General features: G+C 32.5%; 1 protein-coding gene across 1 annotated transcript in view; it reads left to right on the plus strand.

Annotated features, from left to right (window-relative positions):
- LOC129976484 (transmembrane 9 superfamily member 1-like) overlaps window positions 1-6,414 on the plus strand; it is a 40,981-nt gene extending 34,567 nt beyond the window's left edge. Inside the window, exon 15 of the mRNA XM_056090093.1 lies at window positions 2,916-6,414. Within this exon, the coding sequence (XP_055946068.1) occupies window positions 2,916-3,117 (202 nt within the window). The 3' untranslated portion in view covers window positions 3,118-6,414. The remainder of the gene's footprint in view (window positions 1-2,915) is intronic.
- Window positions 6,415-19,132: the final 12,718 nt, after the last annotated feature.

Consider the following 19,132-nt stretch of genomic DNA (forward strand, 5'->3'; position numbering starts at 1 on the left):
TGCACGATACCTACAATATTCGTTATTATGCTTGGAGTAAGCTTAATGCTTTTTTTTTTATTGTACCGCAGTGAAGATATGGATGATAAACGAAAAAAAGTTGTAGCAACTATGGAGGAGAAATGACGCTCTCTACAGCGGCTAGACTCTGTATAACAGCAAAAAATGTAACTTCGGAGTTATGAATTGGGAAAAGTACAGTGGGGAGTTGTTAAAAAATTGGGCAGAGATTGAAAAGTGGCGTGTGGCACAAGCTAGCGAAATTGGAATAAAAGTAAGGAAAACGATTCACATTCTATGTGGCTTGAGATAAATGGGGGTGGGTGGGGGGCTTGGTACTCAATAAGAAATTAAAAAATAGGTATTGTATCAACGTGTTTGGGTATAAAAACTTTGTCTTCTGGTATATTAGTGGGCAGAGAAATAAATTCATCGAATTCAGGCTTATCCGGCGTTTTTATTATCCGGTCTACATTTCCTCCACATTAAGCCAGATATTTCCTCAGTGTTGAAATACTAAATAGAGTTAAAAAGTTAGTTATTGGATTTTTATATATTTCATTATTTTAATTTTCCTTGAGTTCGAGAAAAACTATATTTGGTTAATTCCGAAAATGCTTTTTTTCCCGTGTGATCTGTCTGTCTATCAGTATGATTGTAAACCCTTTATTTAAAAACGCAGTTTGCTGGATTGATGAAATTTGGGTTGTCGGGTATTAGCATCAGAATCGAAGATATGAGACTTAAAGCAAAAACGTCATCGGGAAGGCATTTGTTGATATAAGATTTTCTTTTCTTGATGAAAAAAATATATAATTTAAAATTTTTGTATTTACATGTGCATTGATTTGTAAAAATTTATATTCCAAATATAAATGTAAACATGGAAGTATTTAACAAAGTTTCATTGATCCACTTAAAAATTTATTATGAAAATGACTTGATAAAAATTTCTTAATTCAATTATTAGAAAGAAAGTGGGGGGATGAAATAAACATATTTACTTGATTGACTTCAGCATATATTCTAAAAATGTTTAAAAAACATTTTCCATCATGATTTGTACAGGTAGGTTTGTTATAAAAAAATGCGTTTTCCATAATTTTTAAAAATTTTTTATTAACATTTCCATAATTTTTAAGTATTATAAATTAAAAAAAAAAAATCCTTGCTGCACATTTCCATCCTCCGTAGCATATTTATATCAATTTTGGTTTCGCTCTTGCTGAAACTGTTTGAACTGTACACCGTTACATATTCTCTTTTATTACTTTCTCGGTATTCGGCAAGAAAATATTGTAATCGGCAGAAAATTCGAACTCGAGATTGCAGCGAATTTCCCTGTTTCAGGTATCCCTGAATCCGAAAAACACATTTTTGGAATTCTGCCTGTTCGTTCGTCTTTCTGTTTGTCTGTGAACACGATAACAAAAACGCTTAGACCTAAATTATGAAATTTGGTAAATGGCGTCTACTCCAAATCTATCGATTTCTGCCAGATTTTGAACGAAATCCATTTAGAGGGAGTCTGCGCATCTGTCTGTCCGAATATAAATTAAGACGATAACTGTAAAACAAAAAGAACTACACAGATGAAGTTTGGTTCATAGATTTAAAATCTAAAATGTAAATCTGTATCAAATTTGGAATCGGAATTTGTTTAAAAGTTGCCTGTCTGTTTATACTTTTACAGGCATGTAAACGTGATAATTTAAAAAAAAAATGTGCATGATTTAAATGTATGAAAATTAGTTTTTGGTGTTGTGACTACGATTATAGTTTTGTGGCAGATTTTTTTTTTAATAGACTGAGAACTAGTATTAATCTCACTCCAACGATTAATCGTCAAATATCGCATTCTTATTCGTAACTATTGTTTATGTGGTTAATATTACAGAAATACGTTTATTAGACAGTATGCAAGAAAATTTCGAGGGGACCATTCTCACATGTTATTAGTGGAGATTTGCTCGACTGGAAATTTTTTGCTTATTTATTATTTCTGACAATAGTTTCAAATAGACCGTTACTCTGACTATATTAAAAATCCTTCTACCAATCAAATCATTTAGAGCTGTGATCTAACTATAGTAAAAACCATTCTACCAATCAAATCATTTAGAGCTGTGATCTAACTATAGTAAAAACCATTCTACCAATCAAATGATGTAGAGCGTTAGTCTAACTGTATTATAAACCCTTCTACCAATCAAATGATGTAGAGCGTTAGTCTAACTATAGTAAAAACCCTTCTACCAATCAAATGATGTAGAGCATTAGTCTAATTATAGTAAAAACCCTTCTACCAATCAAATGATGTAGAGCGTTAGTCTAACTATATTAAAAACCCTTCTACCATTCAAATGATGTAGAGCGTTTGTTTAACAATAGTAAAAACCCTTCTAATAATCAAATGATGTAGAGCGTTAGTCTAACTATATTATAAACCCTTGTACCAATCAAATCATATAGAGTGGTGGTCTAACTATATTAAAAACCCTTCTACTAATTAAATCATATAGACCGTTAGTCTAACTATATTAAAAACACTTCTGCCAATCAAAATATGTAGAGCGTTAATCTAACTATATTAAAAACTCTTCTGTCAATTAAATTATGTAGAACGTTTGTTTAACTATATTAAAAACCCATCGATTAATCAAATAATGTAGAACGTTAGTCTAACTATAGTAAAAACACTTTTCCAATCAAATTTTGTAGAGCGTTAGTCTAATTATAGTAAAAATCCTTCTACCAATCAAATGATGTAGAGCGTTAGTCTAACTATAGTAAAAACCGTTCTACGAATCAAATTATGTAGAGCATTAGTCTAATTATATTATAAACCTTTGTACCGATCAAATTATAAACAATCTTTTCCATATAATAATAATTTTTTTAAATATTTTTTTCAGTTCTACTGGTGCATTTGTGTTGATCTATGCCACGTTCTACTATCTGCAGCGTTCGAATATGGAAGGCCTTCTACAAGCGGTGGAATTCTTTGGATATACCTTGTTGACTTGCTACGTCTTCTTCCTGACGCTGGGCACAGTGTCCTTCTTTGCCTCACTTCGTTTTGTGAGGTACATCTACCAGAATGTGAAAGCGGACTAGTTTGTGCACCTCTGGGTGATTTTTCTATGTCTCTGGGGCAGAATGGGCATGTGCACAAAAATGCTTCGGGAGATGATGGTATTTGGATGCTTTTAGCAATTCTCTTATTGATGTGCATATGTAAATACTTCGCGATGTTGTGTGGACGCAGGATTGGCAACTGCTCAAGTTCTTGATGGATGTCTGTTCCTAAAATGTTGGTCAAAGTCAAACGGATTTTTGTTGTTGATTACCAAAATTGTTACGAACCAAACGAATTATTTGAAAAACAGACAATCAGGAAATTGAAAATCGTGTAATTTGAATCTTAATTGCAAAGAATTCACATTAAAACTTCTTTCGCACGAATCGTTTCATGTATTTTGCTTTTATAATACAGAAACTGTAACCGATTTTAACTTATGAGTCAATATTTCGAGTTATCGAGTCGGTATTTTGGTTTTATTTGATGTAAACACTGCCATTAGTCAAAAAATAGCCGTCGCTCTTAAGCATAGGAAAAGTTGTGCGTCTTCCTTTACCAATACATATTTGTTTTCATATGCATGTCTTAAATAAATAGAGTCAAATATAAATAGATTTTGTATGCATATATATGTATATTATTTTTAAAAGTTAGTGTAGTATGTATATCGCTTAAAAAGACAAAACAATTTTAGACGATAGCCTATAGTCACCGAATGGTAAAACTGGCTTTGAATTTTGTACTTAATTTCCTTTATTTTATGAGAAAATGCAAAAATCTAGGAATCAAACGGGACTCCTTAAATTAGATAATTAACCTAGTGATAAAAATAGTTACATTGAATTTTTATTTTAATAGTTTTTGTAATCAACTAAATTTAAATTTCAACTAACTGTCATAAAATTTGCATTTGCCAATCTTGTGGTTTATAAAATTATACATAGTAAAAAAAAAAAAGACTTTTAATACTTTACTGATTAGAACTCTGTATATAAATTTTATGAATTCAATCATGCGAAAATATGATTTTGTGCATGCATTTATTTGGCGCCAGACTGGGAGGATTTCGAGTACTTGTATTTACAATTCCGAATTCTGATAGAATTTTACTATATACATGTTTGATCTCTTTTTTGTAATTCATTTTTATTATTTTATGCTTTTGGCACTTTTTCGTTTAATCGACAGCAGGTTATCACCATATATAGATGTGTTGCGCAAAATATCGTTTTTCTTTCAATGCCACTGTTACAAATATTGAAACCGCGCATCGTGAAGGTGGCGAGATATCGCACGTTTCTTGGCGTGCTTGGCACTCATTTTACCAGCTATCGAACTAACTCAAAAGTTCTAAAAAAAATTTAATGGATTTTTTTTTTTTTTTTTTTTTTTTTTTTTTTAGAAAGGGTAGATTAGATTTATTCTGTTATATTTGTTATATATGCTTTTTTTGTAATTAAAGAATTTTTTTTTTATTTTGTTCCTAATAGTTTTCATGCACAAAGAGCAAAACTCATTTAATTAATGCTTATTCTAAAACTTAAAAAAACAAAAAACAGATCGATTTTCTGCTGCTATTTTTTTATTGAAAAGGATATTAAAGTATTCATTATATTTTTAAAATATAGGTGTGGGGATTTGTATTTATATAGATAATTAAAAAATTTTTGTTCCTTTGTGAAAAATATGTATATTCCTATTTAACGTCATTTGTTACTTTTGATTTTGAGCTTGAATTGTTGTTTTTATTTATTGATATTTTTATTCGCAATGCAATTGCTTTATTTCATGTGCAATAACTTTATTTTGTTATTGGAGCTTCATTTTTTTTCCAAAAGAATCTATTCGCTTTAAATTTAATGCAAAGGAACTGAAATTTGTATTGCTTGGATATATAATTTGTTTTTATTTCGTAAATACTTTATTTAAGAATAATGATTACCATTGTGATTTATTTTTCTTTTAATTTTACTTTATTATTAATTAATAAATTAGTTATTAATGATATATAGAAAATTTCTTATTTAATTCCATAATATAGAAATGGTAATTATTGATTTAATTTATATCTAATAAAACACCATATTCTGCTTCACTACTGATGCAAGTCCTTTCTGCATTTTTGAACAGTCGATCTTCATTGCTGTTTATATTTTCCCTTTTTTTTTGGGGGGGGGGGCATTAGAGGAAACTATGTAATAACATTTTTTTTTTTTAAACTTTTTCTCATCTAAAAAAAACTATATATTAATGTCTGTTTTCTTGTTTAGGCCATTAAAATAAATTCTTATGATTTATCCATATAATTTATTGATGATTTATCCATAAATATTTATTGATGATTTATGAAAAATACATTATAATTATCTTATGATTTATCCATATTCAGACAGATGAGTATTTGGATGAATTGAGTTTCGGTATTTATAAATTATAATGAACAATTTATAACAAGTCATATCACTGACTCTCCGACCCGCCCGAAGGCACACGGATAAAGAAAACTAAAAGACCGGATCGCCGCAACAGCAACACTGGCGGTAACTGTGGTTGTGTCCTAAGGGCCATCACCGGCCACGGTACAACCCTTCCCGAAGGAAGTACGTCACGTCATCAATGGGAGGAGCTAGATCCCCTAACCTTTTTGTGTACTCTCCAGGGTGGCGAGATCCAACCACGATACCGCAAGCGTCTCATCCTCTTTTCGAGGGACCCCCCCCCGGGGGGTACATGTTAGTGGAAAATCATACCTCACTGTTGAGCAATCATTTTGGGAATTCTAAAAATTAAAAAGTAAGCATTGACATAATTATGACATTACTGAAAACCTTTTAAAAAATGAAGCATACACTTATTACCTACCAAAATATTGAAGAAAAAAGTATATAAAAACTCAGCAATGAAATGAACATCTATCTTGTTTGCAAAGAAAATATAATAAAAATATATCCGGCTAAATATTGAGTTTTAAATCCAAAATTTAACTGGAAATGTGATAATATCTTGAGTTGTTACTTTGTAGTGTGTACTAATATGCATTATAAATCATTTAAGTTCGGAAACATATTAATATCCTAGCAATACAAATATTTGTTGATTTTGTTTGATTATATTTTCATGTTTTTATGTTTTGCACTTTATTATTGTTTAAAAAAGAAAAGGCCAAGTACATAAATATTAGTATTTAAGATCAAATGCTCTGTTACAAAGAAATTTGTATCATTTTATGGTGCGACTGTTTTGTAACTATTGAGTCATTTTATATTATCATACATGTGATATTCTTTCTTTTTTTGTTTCCACCTTCCTGTAAATACAATTCTTCTCATGTAAATTTATGAATTGGTAATGAATTAATGTAGACTTTAATAATGTTGTAAAAATAAACTAAAGATTGTGTTGTATTTTCTTTTGCAAATTATAATCATACCTTGTTTAACTAGATATGTTATAACAATTGATTTGCAGAACAAGTGACGAGGAGACATGGTGCCGTCATATGCAGTATTGGGCGGATAGCGTTGTCGAACACAATTCCAAGAAGTTAACAAATACCGGTGAATTTTTACACAGGATTGTAGTTAACTATTTGACTGGCGTATGTAAGAGCTGCCAGATTAAGCTGAATTAGATATGCTATAACAATTGATTTGCAGAACAAGTGACGAGGAGACATGGTGCCGTCATATGCAGTATTGGGCGGATAGCGTTGTCGAACACGATCCCAAGAAGTTAAAAAATACCGGTGAATTTTTACACAGGATTGTAGTTAACTATTTGACTGGCTTATGTAAGAGCTGCCAGATTAAGCTAAACATTGTTATAACCATCTTTTTTTTTTTTTTTTTTTTTTTTTTTTTTTTTTCGACTTTCCCCTGGGCGAGATATTGAATAGGCAAAATAAATAATTGCTTAGGTTTCTCATTACTTTAAAGAGTCTTAGCAAACGACATTTTCCCCCTTCTTTTGCTGTATTTTGAAGCTGTTTAATTTTGTGCCTTCATTTAAATATTAATGCAATGTAATTTAAGTAATTCAAATTAAAACCAATCATTGTTTTAATTATTTTAAGAACAATATTCTGATGCCACTTTCAATTTATTATCATTATCAAATTTTATATTATTCTATTTTATAATATTAAAAACATGTTAATTTAAAGAAGAATATCCGATACTATTCTTAAATTTTATTTAATTTGTGTTAAAAATTTTGTCATTTTTTAAAATTAATTATATTGCATCAGCATTTAGTATACTATAAACAAAATTTTTCTAATTACCAAAATGCTGGAACATCAGATTCTTTTAATCTGTGTGACAAAAGAATGCTGACTATTTTCAATGAAACTAAAATTTACAAATAAAGAGTTTCCTTATCGTTCACTTTTCGTTCACCTTTTTTATCAGAAATCATTGAGTTGAGTCAAATGCGTACGTGATATACTATTTTAAAATTTTAGCTGTACTTTTTTTTTATTCGAGATACACCGAAATCAACTTTTTAGAAAATGATCTGCTGTTAAGCTTTTATGATATTTAATTTTTTCAAAATTTACTATTTAAAACTACTTATATAAAGACCAAATTAATTAATATATATATATATATATATATATATATATATATATATATATATATATTTGTTTTTGAAAGTTTAGAGGCAAAATGGCCCCTGAGGTTTCCATTGATTTATGGCTCCCAAGAAGGCTTAATCTGGCCATGACTTTCTCATGTATTTTTAGACAGTCTAACTTCACTTCAGCTCTTTTGCGACCTTCTTTTGTATGCCCACAATATTGGGGGGGGGGGATTTGCATAGGGAGAGAGATTGACAATACGCAAATCTGAAATCTTTCTCACTCTTTACTTCCGCTTATAGGGACGAAGTGTCGTGCGTTTTGAGTATACATTTTGGAAACGCATTTGTTCACCTGTTGAATCCGAAATTTGAAGTAGATCTATAATTTTGCCAGCAAGCTTGTGTATTCAATGTTATGAAGTTATTCCGATTTCGAGGTATAGTGTCTACATACTCGTGAATGTACTGACCAACAAATGTCATTCCCTACATGACAGATTGAACCAAAATATGATAAACATCTGCGAATCAGATGATAAACCTGAACCGCGGTGGCCTGGTAAGGTCTCGGCTTCTGAACTGGGAGGTTTCAAGTTCGAGACCCGATTCTACCGAAGAACCGCTATGTAAGTGGGTCTGGTGCACGCTAAAACCATCGGGGCCAAACGTCCTCCCGCTGGTGTGATAAGGAAGTTTGGGGAGGGGAGTACCAAATCATATGTCGCCCTCGTCATCTAACCGCGGTTCAAAATTATAAGGTACCCCTAGTGTTGTTTTAAAACGGGACGTTAATATAACTGATCTCATGATAAACCTGTATATCTGATTTTACCCAATATAACTTTTGTGATAAAGATGTGAACTCGAAAACTCGATGTTTGTTGCCATTCGGGCAGAAGGACTGATGACACCGAAATTTTAATAGAAATTTACATAGCAATTTTCATTGCTCTTGTTCAAAACAATGTTGAGCGATCGTGTTAACAGAATAGATATAATTCCAGCCACAAGAATAGGCTCCTCGAATTTTTTCGCATAATTTGTAATAACAGTAGGCCCACTGTGGCGTAGTGGCAAGATCTCTGCCTCGTGATCCTAGAAGGGCAGCGGTGGCCGGTGATAAGGTCTCGGCTTCGGAACCGGAGAGTTTCAGGTTCGGGGCCCGATTCCATTGAGGGACCGTCATGTAAGCCGGTCTGGTGCACGTTAAATCCCGCTGGCGTGGTGCGGAAGTTTGGAGAGGGGAATGCCATATCATATGTCGTCCTGGTTGTCTGATCGCGGTTCAAAATTACGAAGTCCATCCCAAGATATATCTAGTGTTTCTTTAAAACGAGGCGTCAATATAACTATACTAAACCAAACCCGTAATCTTAGGGCTCCAGATTCAAGACCCAATTTTATTAAAAACTCGCTGTGATTGCAGATATGGTGCACATTCAAAATCTGACGTTGTGAACCAAATGTCCTACTGTTGGTGTAGTGTAGAAATTTGGAGAGGTGTGTGTGTGGGTGGGATAGTAACTCGGGTGTCGTCCTCGTCATCTGAACGGCGTTCAAAACTACGAGGTCCGTCCTAAAACAGTCCTATTGTTGTTTTCAAGCGAAACGTTAATATATGTGAACTTAATCGAGCTAAAATCTAATGCCAATGTTATTCCTCTTTAACATTGTGAAACTTGATCAAAGCCATGAGCGCCAAACTCAGAATTTTATTTTAGTTGCAGAATATTGCAAATGAGTGTTTTGTGCTTCGGTGGGTACAAGGAAGGAAACCAGGAATGCATTTTGAACGACCTCTACCCCCCCCTTTTTATTTCGACCGAATGAAGCCAATTTTTGATACAGAAATGCGATTATGCAAATTAGATCATATACAAAATGTCATTCATCTAGGATTTTGTATTTTTAAGCTAACATGTTTACATTCATGTGAATATACAGACTGACAGATGGTGAAACAAATATTTTGGAAACGGATTTGTTTCAAAATTTCATACTGATATGCCCTTTGGGTATTAAAACTATACCAAATTTTATTTATCTAGTTCTTAACATTTTGTATTTATCTTATTCACTAGCATGAAGACAAAATACATTTTCAGATATACTTTCAAAAAAAGGATTTTAAAAATTGATAGAGATTTACAAATTTAGTATTAAATCTATGTACCAAATTTCATCCATGCAGCTCGATGTATCATTAAGTTATCGTGTTCAAAGGCTGACATAATTTCAAAAATGTTTTTTGCGATTTCAGAAAGAAAAGTGTGGAAATTCCCTAAAATTTCGTGGTTGAATTATTTTGGTTACAATATTTTCTCTTTATATGTTTCGCATGCGAGAAAGTAAAACGCAACAAAATTTATTGATATCTTAAAAAACGACAATAAATTTTAAAATTGAGCTTTTTTTTTATTTTCTGATATTCGGTGTATCAAGAAAGTACAGTAAACGTCAAAAAATTCGAATTCGAGATTTTGACTAATCTCCACGTTTTAGACCTCCCTGAGTTTGAAAAACACACTTTTGGAAAATGTCCATCCGTCTGTGTGTCTCCAATGAAGATAACTCAAAAACGCTTTGAGCTAGACAGATGAAATTTGGCATACATCCGTCCAGCTCAGATCCGTTCTAGTCACATCAGATTTGTAGATTTATATCAAGATGTGAGCAAAATCCACACAGAGGAAGTCTGTCTATCAGTTAAATTAACACAATAACTACAAATGTAATTAGATAAAATTCGGTGCATAGATTTAACACCGTTAGTGTAGACACGTCAAATTTTGCATCAAATCCAAGAAGAGATTGACTGTCTATCAGTCTGTTAGTGTAGACACATGTCAAATTTTGCACCAAATCCAAGAAGGGATTGACTGTCTATCAGTCTGTTAGTGTAGACACATGTCAAATTTTGCACCAAATCCAAGAAGAGATTGACTGTCTATCAGTCTGTTAGTGTAGACACATGTCAAATTTTGCACCAATTCCAAGAAGAGATTGAATGTCTATCAGTCTGTTAGTGTAGACACATGTCAAATTTTGCATTAAATCCAAGAAGAGATTGACTGTCTATCAGTCTGTTAGTGTAGACACATGTCAAATTTTGCACCAAATCCAAGAAGAGATTGACTGTCTATCAGTCTGTACTTTCGGAAGTGAAAACTCAAAAATGCAATGATTTAAGTATATCGAATTTGGTGTGGGATTTTGTGACTGCAATTGTAGATTTTTCTCAAATTTTTGGTTCAATCGGTTGGGAAAAACGCATCTAAAATACAAATTCGATTCTCAGTTACTATTAACCGCATGCCAGGGATAATCGCCAAATAACTTGCCAAGGATCTCACGATAGATTCACGGCAAAATTTAGTAAATTATTATATGGCATTGACATGCAAGGCTCTGGGATAACTCCTTTATTAGAGAGTATGCAGGAAAGTTTTGGGAGGATCAGTCCCGCTATTTTTAATGTCATTGTTTTGAATAATTCAAAATTTTCTGCGGAAATTTGAGGAAAAAGGGACAGTTTAAAATTTGTAAATATACGTAAATGATTGCGTCATCTGGCATGTAACTGCATATAAAAAATGACGTATGCATGTTGTCTAACGATATATCATGGCATCACGTGTTGTTTCTTTCTGCTAGAAATACTGTAGATTCCTAATTCAGATTGGTGCTGCATATTTGATGTTTATCAGGTGCTCATGAATGGTCTCAGCCTGACGCACAATCTGTGTTATTGGAAAAATAATTTGTAGGAAACAGAACCATCGTTCCAAAATGTCTGCTTTTGATTTATGTTTCAAAGATACTAATCAAAAACAATATCAAATTTTTCAAAAGAAAAATGTTTGGAACGAAGAAAAAATTAAATAGCTGTTTTTTACTATTAGTAAATTGTAATAAAATTTTAGAAGTTTTACTTTTTACTTACATTTTGCATTTCGTAATAAATCTTCCATTTGAAAGTTACTTTTGTACCACATGATCAAATATTCAGTTGTCTATACTTATAAAAGGAGGTGTTTCGTGTGCGTGCGTGTAATGCTCGTGCGCTCTACAGAACAGATCATTACAATTGGAACCATCAAAATCGGCTCACATATATTTTAGGAAATGGGATTATCCACATGGCAGCGATTTTCATGAAATTTTAATTAATAAAGAAAATTAAGGCTTGAAAGTTTTTTCGAGATAGTTTCCAAAAATATTGTAGCGTAAATTTGATTTTGACATTATTTAAAAAATGAATAATATAATATAGAATTTGATTGTCATTCAGTTCTTACCTAAATTTTAACATATTTAAATTTTATTCGTTTTTTATATGATTTTCAACAATAATTACCATTGTTGCAATGAAACTTGAACCCTTTTCGTTGTGTCTTTAAATATCTAATGTGATTTCCTTCCATTATTAAAAGCTAAAGAAGAAAGCACATATATAAATTGTTACAAACCTGCAATTTTGCTTCCCAGTACGAATAGTGTCATCATAAGAAAGACCGTCTTACAGTCATCTGTATTGGATGCTGTCGGATGCCGAGCCAATGATCCCAGAGCTTGGCGACTTTTTGGCCACTTGGCGATGAATTTGGCAACTTTGGCAACAAAATGGACAATGGTCGAAACTTCGAGAATTTTGTCGATCCGTCGATTAGGAAACGAGATATTCCTGATTGGTTTGGAAGCTTCTAGATCCGCCTTCCGGGAGTTATAAAAGGCAGGCACTCTCAAGCTGTGTGTGTGTGTCGTGGAGAGTCGTCGTCGAAAGGATAGCGAAGCAACAGCGGAGTGCCAACGTTGCATGGAACGAGTGCTCAACTGCTGTGTGTCGAATCATGTTGTCTACTGTGATGGCAGCGTCGTATCTTTTGTGTAGTAGCCAGTTGTGAATAGTGAGTCGGCAGCTAAAGCGAGAAGAGACAGTGAGAAGTTCAGCCCTTTTGGAGAGACCGTAGAGCGAAGCTCCAAGAATCCCTTCTCCCGCTAGATTCTGTCTGGCCGCTTCGTGTGCTGTGGACGCTGTGTCTGCTGCAGTGTGCTGTCCTGTGTTCGTCTCGGCTGTAAATATTTGTCGTCTGTGCATTCGTTGTCTTTGTGTACTCGTACTCTTCGTGTGAACAAACGCCGTTGTGTTCTCACACCTGATGACCTGAGGCCTGCTGATTGTGTTCTCACACCTTACACCCACTATCAAAAGAACCCGGCGGTGAGGAATTCCGTGACAATATATATATATATATATATATATATATATATATATATATATATATATATATATATATATATATATATATATATATATATATATATATATATATATATATATAAGTGAAAATTTCTTTACCTCAAAAGATAATGTGCAATTTTAAATAGAATACACATATACTTAAAATTTATATGTTATATTATATAGTATATATAATGATATTTTAAAATCTTAATATATATAAATTACGTGTCACGTTGTTTGTCCGCGATGGACTCCTAAACTACTTAACCGATTTTAATCAAATTTGCACACCGTGTGCAGTTTGATCTAACTTAAAAGATAGGATAGCCCTTTTTTTGAATTTTTAATTAGAATTTTAATTATTAATTAAAAACTAACTTTCCCGCCAAAAAAATCTTCAAATCGCCAAATGAGTACGGCATCAATTTTTTTTCCCAACAGTCATGAGGCTAGGCTTAAGATTTTTCGGCTGATTATTTGAAACGATTCTATTTATTTTCTTAATGTTTGATGCATTTAAAATTAAACATTGTTAATGAATCGATCTTTCAGATTCATTCTTAAGTACTTTTGAATTAAAATAAAACAGAATAAAGGAAATTAAAAATTTCTAATCTGCATAGCGTTACCCCAACTGGCGTAGAAAAAATCACGCATTTGCGTTCCGCAACTGGCGTTGAAAATTCACGCATGCGCATTGTATTATGATTGTTTACATTTCAACGGAAGCGGACTCGATTTAAATTATTTTTAGGTTCGTTGCATGCTTTTGTAAGTAAATTGTATTTATGTTAGTTATATATTTTTTGTATACGCTTATAGTTTTAAGTACATCGTTTTTTAAGTAGTTTTTTTTTAACCTGTTTTCAACCGATTATTTTAAACGATTCGTTTTATTTTCTTAATGTTTGATGCATTTAAAATTAAACATTGTTAATGAATCGTTCTGGTCATGATGAATATGAGAATATTTTGTTGACAAATTCTTGAGATATTACATAAATTAAGAAAGATATTCTTTAGTGCCCATAAAGTTTAAACGCTCAGTGACTCTATTATCAGTAATCATATTATTAAAAAAAATACTTTGTTTCAGTAAAAAATATTATTATATTAATTGCAGATTAATCCTTTCCACTTTAATATATAGTATAAATTCTACGGGTGTTAACAGAAAATGAGAGAGATACATATTACTTTATGACTGAAAGCCTTTATAATATTATGACTGAATTATATGACTATCAAAATTTGAAGTTTTAAAATATTTTGCTGAAGAATCTATTAAAGTTGGAATTGCATATAATATTTAATTATTAAAATTTTAACGAACATTAAGATGGGCGAACCGGCTGGTCGCCAAAGGCGGCTAGTCTAATTTAAATCTTAATTAATTTCCAAATTTTTATCTTAAATTAGCCCATGTTAACTTCAATCTCAAATGGTCTCTTATTTCCTAATTCAATTCCCGCTTTTTCTTTTTTAAACTATTCATCTCACAAATATTTTTGAAAAGTTTGTGTTTGTTTCTACGCCTTCTGAGCGGAAAGACAGTAGGATTAGTTGAAGCTGCAGTACTCTTTAAGAAATGCTCTTATCTCAAAGATAGACATATTTGAGATAAGGAAAGGAAAAAAAAAAAAAATGTTGTTACTTAGTTCCTGATGTAGTTTTTCTCTGCGCTTTTTCTAAAAATTGTAAACGTTGAAATGCATCTCATATTAGATAATTGTCGGATTTCAATTTTTGGGGCAAAACTCAATAAATTACTGATTTACTAAACACAGTTGGAGGTACTGCAGTTTCGCAGTGAATGTACTCTAGCCATCCCGAAAAAGTAATATCTGCTTATTGTAACTCCTTCATATGCTGTCATTTCTGGACGATCGCAGCGCCATTAGTGGCTAATCTTAGAAATTTGAATTTTATCTCGAAAATTTTAACAAATAACAACAGAAAGAAAAACCATCAGGAATGTCTCCCTAAAACTTTCGCGCATACTGTCAATTAAGGCTTTATTTTCCTTCCCTCGCATAAAATAGAGAATTTCAAGTAAAGCCATAAATGCATTGCATGGCATTATTGGGCAATAATTAAAATATAGAACTTTGGAATGAGTCTAACATTTTTCCTGAAGCTATCGTGCGAAAATGTATTTTGGACTCCTTTTTGCCGATCGAGTGAAGTTAAAATTTAACACGGAACTGCAGTTATAGTCATAAAATAATAAACAGAATTTCATTGATTTAAATTATTCTATTTATGAGTTATTGAATTTATATGCATGCGAAAATAAAGACCGACAGACGGTCAACTCTTTGACAGATTTTGATCAAAATTTGCTAAGAATCTATATTTTAGATGTTAAACCTTTCTACCAAATGTTATCTGCCTAGCTTTTTACGTCTGATACTTATCGAGTTCACTTGTAACTGAACAAGTAGACAGACGGATTTCATATGGATGAATGGATTTTATGTAATTGACGGATGAATGGATTTTATGTAATTGACGGATGAATGGATTTTATGTAAATTTTGATAGAAATCTACAAACATTGTCTTAGCTCATATACCAAATTTCATCCATTTCGCTCAAAGCGTTTTTGAATTATCGTTTTCACTGACTGACAGATAGACATAATGTCGAAATTGTGTTTTTCGACTCAAGGAGGTCTGAATCATTAAGTTCGAAAAATTCGAACTTAATGAGTTCGAATTCGAATAATTTCGAGTTCGAAATTTTTGATGATAACTTTATTTCATATATCAGAAAGTAACAAGGGGGAGAAAAAATTGCACTCATTTTGAGCATGATTCGGGGTTTTCCGCTGATTCACTTCAGTTTGTGTCTGGCGACCAGGAATTTTATCTTGTCATGTTTCTAATTCTGCATCTTGAGAAACTTTTCGATGGTATTCCATCTTTGTTACCCATACAAAATCATTTTTGAAATTTCGATCTACAGTTTTGTTTTTAAAAAAAATTCACCAAATCATCGTTCTTTCAATGGATTGTTTCTTATCTTATAACTTTAAACGAGCAATTTCTGTATAGATATAAATTTATTTATTTCGTGTATCTCGGAAACGGCTCTAACGATTTAAATCAAATTCTATGTTGAGATAAGGTTTTTCTTTTTAAGTTCATCTATATAGGTCTGTTACCTGAAAAAACGATTTTACACACATTTTTTTTATAGCTAACTATTAGAGCCTTTTTTTTTGTTTGCTCTCATGCTGACAATGTCATATGGAGGCCATATCGGATCCGATTTCACCATGGTAAAAGTGAGAATAAGTTTAAAAATACAAGTAAATATAGATAAAATGTAAAATGAATACTGTGATATAGCAGATTGTTTCGAATAACATGTTAAATTAAGTTCATTCATCTTTTTTTTAGCTAAATGTCCAGTTCATATGTAAGTAAGATTGAAAAATATTCATTTTGTTACGAAATTTCCGGGGTTCGTTTGGATAGTGGGAGTTATATGGTGTGGAGAACACTCAATCAGTTGGCGGCAGTAGAAAAAAGAAACAACGACGTTTATTTACACGAAGACACACAGGACAGCACAAAAAAGGCAACTATATACAGCACAGAAGACGATTATCTTCAGCCGAGACATGCAGCATACAACAAGACTCTACTGCAGACAGTAGAGCACAGCTTAGTTCAGCACTAGCTTGACTCCGTCGCTGCTCCGCTAATCCCTGGAAGGCCAGTTCTTCACCGTCGATCCCGACTACTCTTCTCTGTCGCTTCCAACTACGTCCACAATTCACGACGACCCGGTAGCTGCAGGCTGCTCTTTTTATAGGTCTCAGGAGGCGGGGCTAGAAGCCTCTCAACCAATCAGGAACGTTCGAGGCGTATCTCCGTTCCTACTGGACGGTGCGGGAAAATTCTCGATGTTTCGGGTATAATCTATTTTGGCGCCAAAGTCACCAAGTTTGTCGCCAAGCTCTGGGACCCCCTATGGAACCAACTATGCTGGGAAGCCGCATCACAGATTCGTAACAATATGTAATCAGTATGTGATACGTATCTAAATATTTTCTTCAAAAAAAATTACAAAAAAAAAATCTGCCTAGCTAAATTTGGTCTTCCAGATCTTATAAATGAAAAGTCTTATAATTGAAATTTCAATAAACAGCTTTGATTATTACAAATTCAAATCTAATAATGCAAATTTATTAAAAAGTAATATTACTGCAAAATATTGGAAACAATGATAAAGTTTCAAAATAAAATAAAAAAAAAATTATCATAAAAGTGAGAAAAGTCATATTGCATATACTGAATGCGAATTATGCAGTTCTTATTTTATATGATTTATGTTCGTGCAGGTATTAAATGCTTTTGCTTTGGAATATACGAAGATAAAGTATTCTAATCATCAAAAAATTCGACTTCCGAGTTCTTGATGGTTCCCCTCTGTTCAGATCAACCCAAGTTCGAAAATACATTTTCAGAATTATGTCTATTGCTCTGTGTATACGATAAATCTTTTAACTATGTGGATTAAATAGGTCTTGCTTTTTTAGTTTGTGGATTTTTTATTTTCTCGTATACGTAGTATAGACTAAGTTTAGTAACTAATCGTTAAAAAAATACGAACTAAAGATTTTGACGAATCTCCACGTTTTAGATCTCCCTGATTTCGAAAAATTTACTTTTGGAAAATGTCCTTCTGTGATTAAAATAACTCAAAAACTCTGAACTAAACAGTTGAAATTTGATATACGGTCTTTCACACCAAATTTGCATATTTAAATCAAATTTTGAATAAAATTAGAGGAAGTCCGTCTGTTCGGGTGTTCGAATATAAGATAACACGTTAATTAACCTCAATAGGTAAATTCAGTCTAGATTTTATATCTACAATGTAGACACTCTCTGAAATTTTGAGTTGAATCCAACAAGGAATGGATCGTCTGCCAATCTGTAATCATGTCAAAAGCAATCGTAAAAACGCAGTGATTTAAATTTATCAAATTTGGTATGGGATTCTATGACTAGTGCAGTTTGTACCACATTTTGGTTTCAATCTGTTGAGAAAATTGTGTCTAAAACACAAATTCGGCCTTTGGGTACTATTAACCTCATGCCAGACATTAATCGCCACAAAACTCACCAAGAATGATACAAGAAATTCAGTAAAAATGCTACATTCACGCCAAAAGTTAATATTTCGTAACTATTGTACGCCAATGCAATGCAAGGCGTTCTGTGGAAAGATATATTTACGAATGAGATTCGGTATATACCAAACACCAAATTTGCAGTATCTATCAAATTTTGAATAAAATCTGTTCAGAAGAAATCTGTCTGTCCGGCTGTTCGAATGTAAATTAACATGATAACTACAAAACGGTGAGTGTTAGATAGATAAAATTCGGTACACATATTTAGCATTTGTAGTGTAAGTACCTATCAAAATTTGAGAAAAATCCAACAACGGGTAGACTGTCTGTCGGTCTATACGTTCAAAAACAGGTAAACGCGATCATTTGAAAACGCAATGATTTAAATATATCGAATTTGCTATGAGATTTTGTAACTACAAGTGTAGTTTTGTGTCAAATTTTTGTTTCAATCGATTGAGTTTAGATTAGTTTAGTTATATTAACGTCCCGTTTGAAGCAACACTAGGGCTATTTTGGGACGGACCTCGTAATTTTGAACCGCGGTCAGATGACGAGGACGACACCTGAGCTGGCACCCCCCTCTCCACACCACACCAGCTTCAATCGATTGAGAAAAACGCGTGTAAAGCACGAATTCGATTTTCAGATACTATTAACGGCATTGCAGGGATTAATCGCTCTCCCCACCCCCACCCACCCCCCAAAAAAACTCGCCGAGGATGACATGATAGATTCTGTAAAAATGCTAAAATTCACGACAAAAGTAAATATTATGTAACTGTTGTATGCCAATGCCATGCAAGGCATTCTCTAGCATGACTATTTTATTAAAGAATATACAAGAAAGTTTGGAGAGACTACTCCGGCTGGTTTAAAATTTTTTTTTTCTCAAGTATTCTTGAAAGAGTAAAATTATTGATGTTGACATTTGCGCACACTAAATATCAAAGTCTGCTGTCAAATTTTTTAAATACAAATATTCTCAAATGCTCTGCAAAAGATTAAAAATAAGCGGAAAGTTATTTTTACACACTCGACATTTTTTTTAAATGTTATATGAGGTATATTACGT

This window comes from Argiope bruennichi, chromosome 7, assembly GCF_947563725.1.
Source record: "Argiope bruennichi chromosome 7, qqArgBrue1.1, whole genome shotgun sequence".
NCBI lineage: Eukaryota > Metazoa > Arthropoda > Arachnida > Araneae > Araneidae > Argiope > Argiope bruennichi.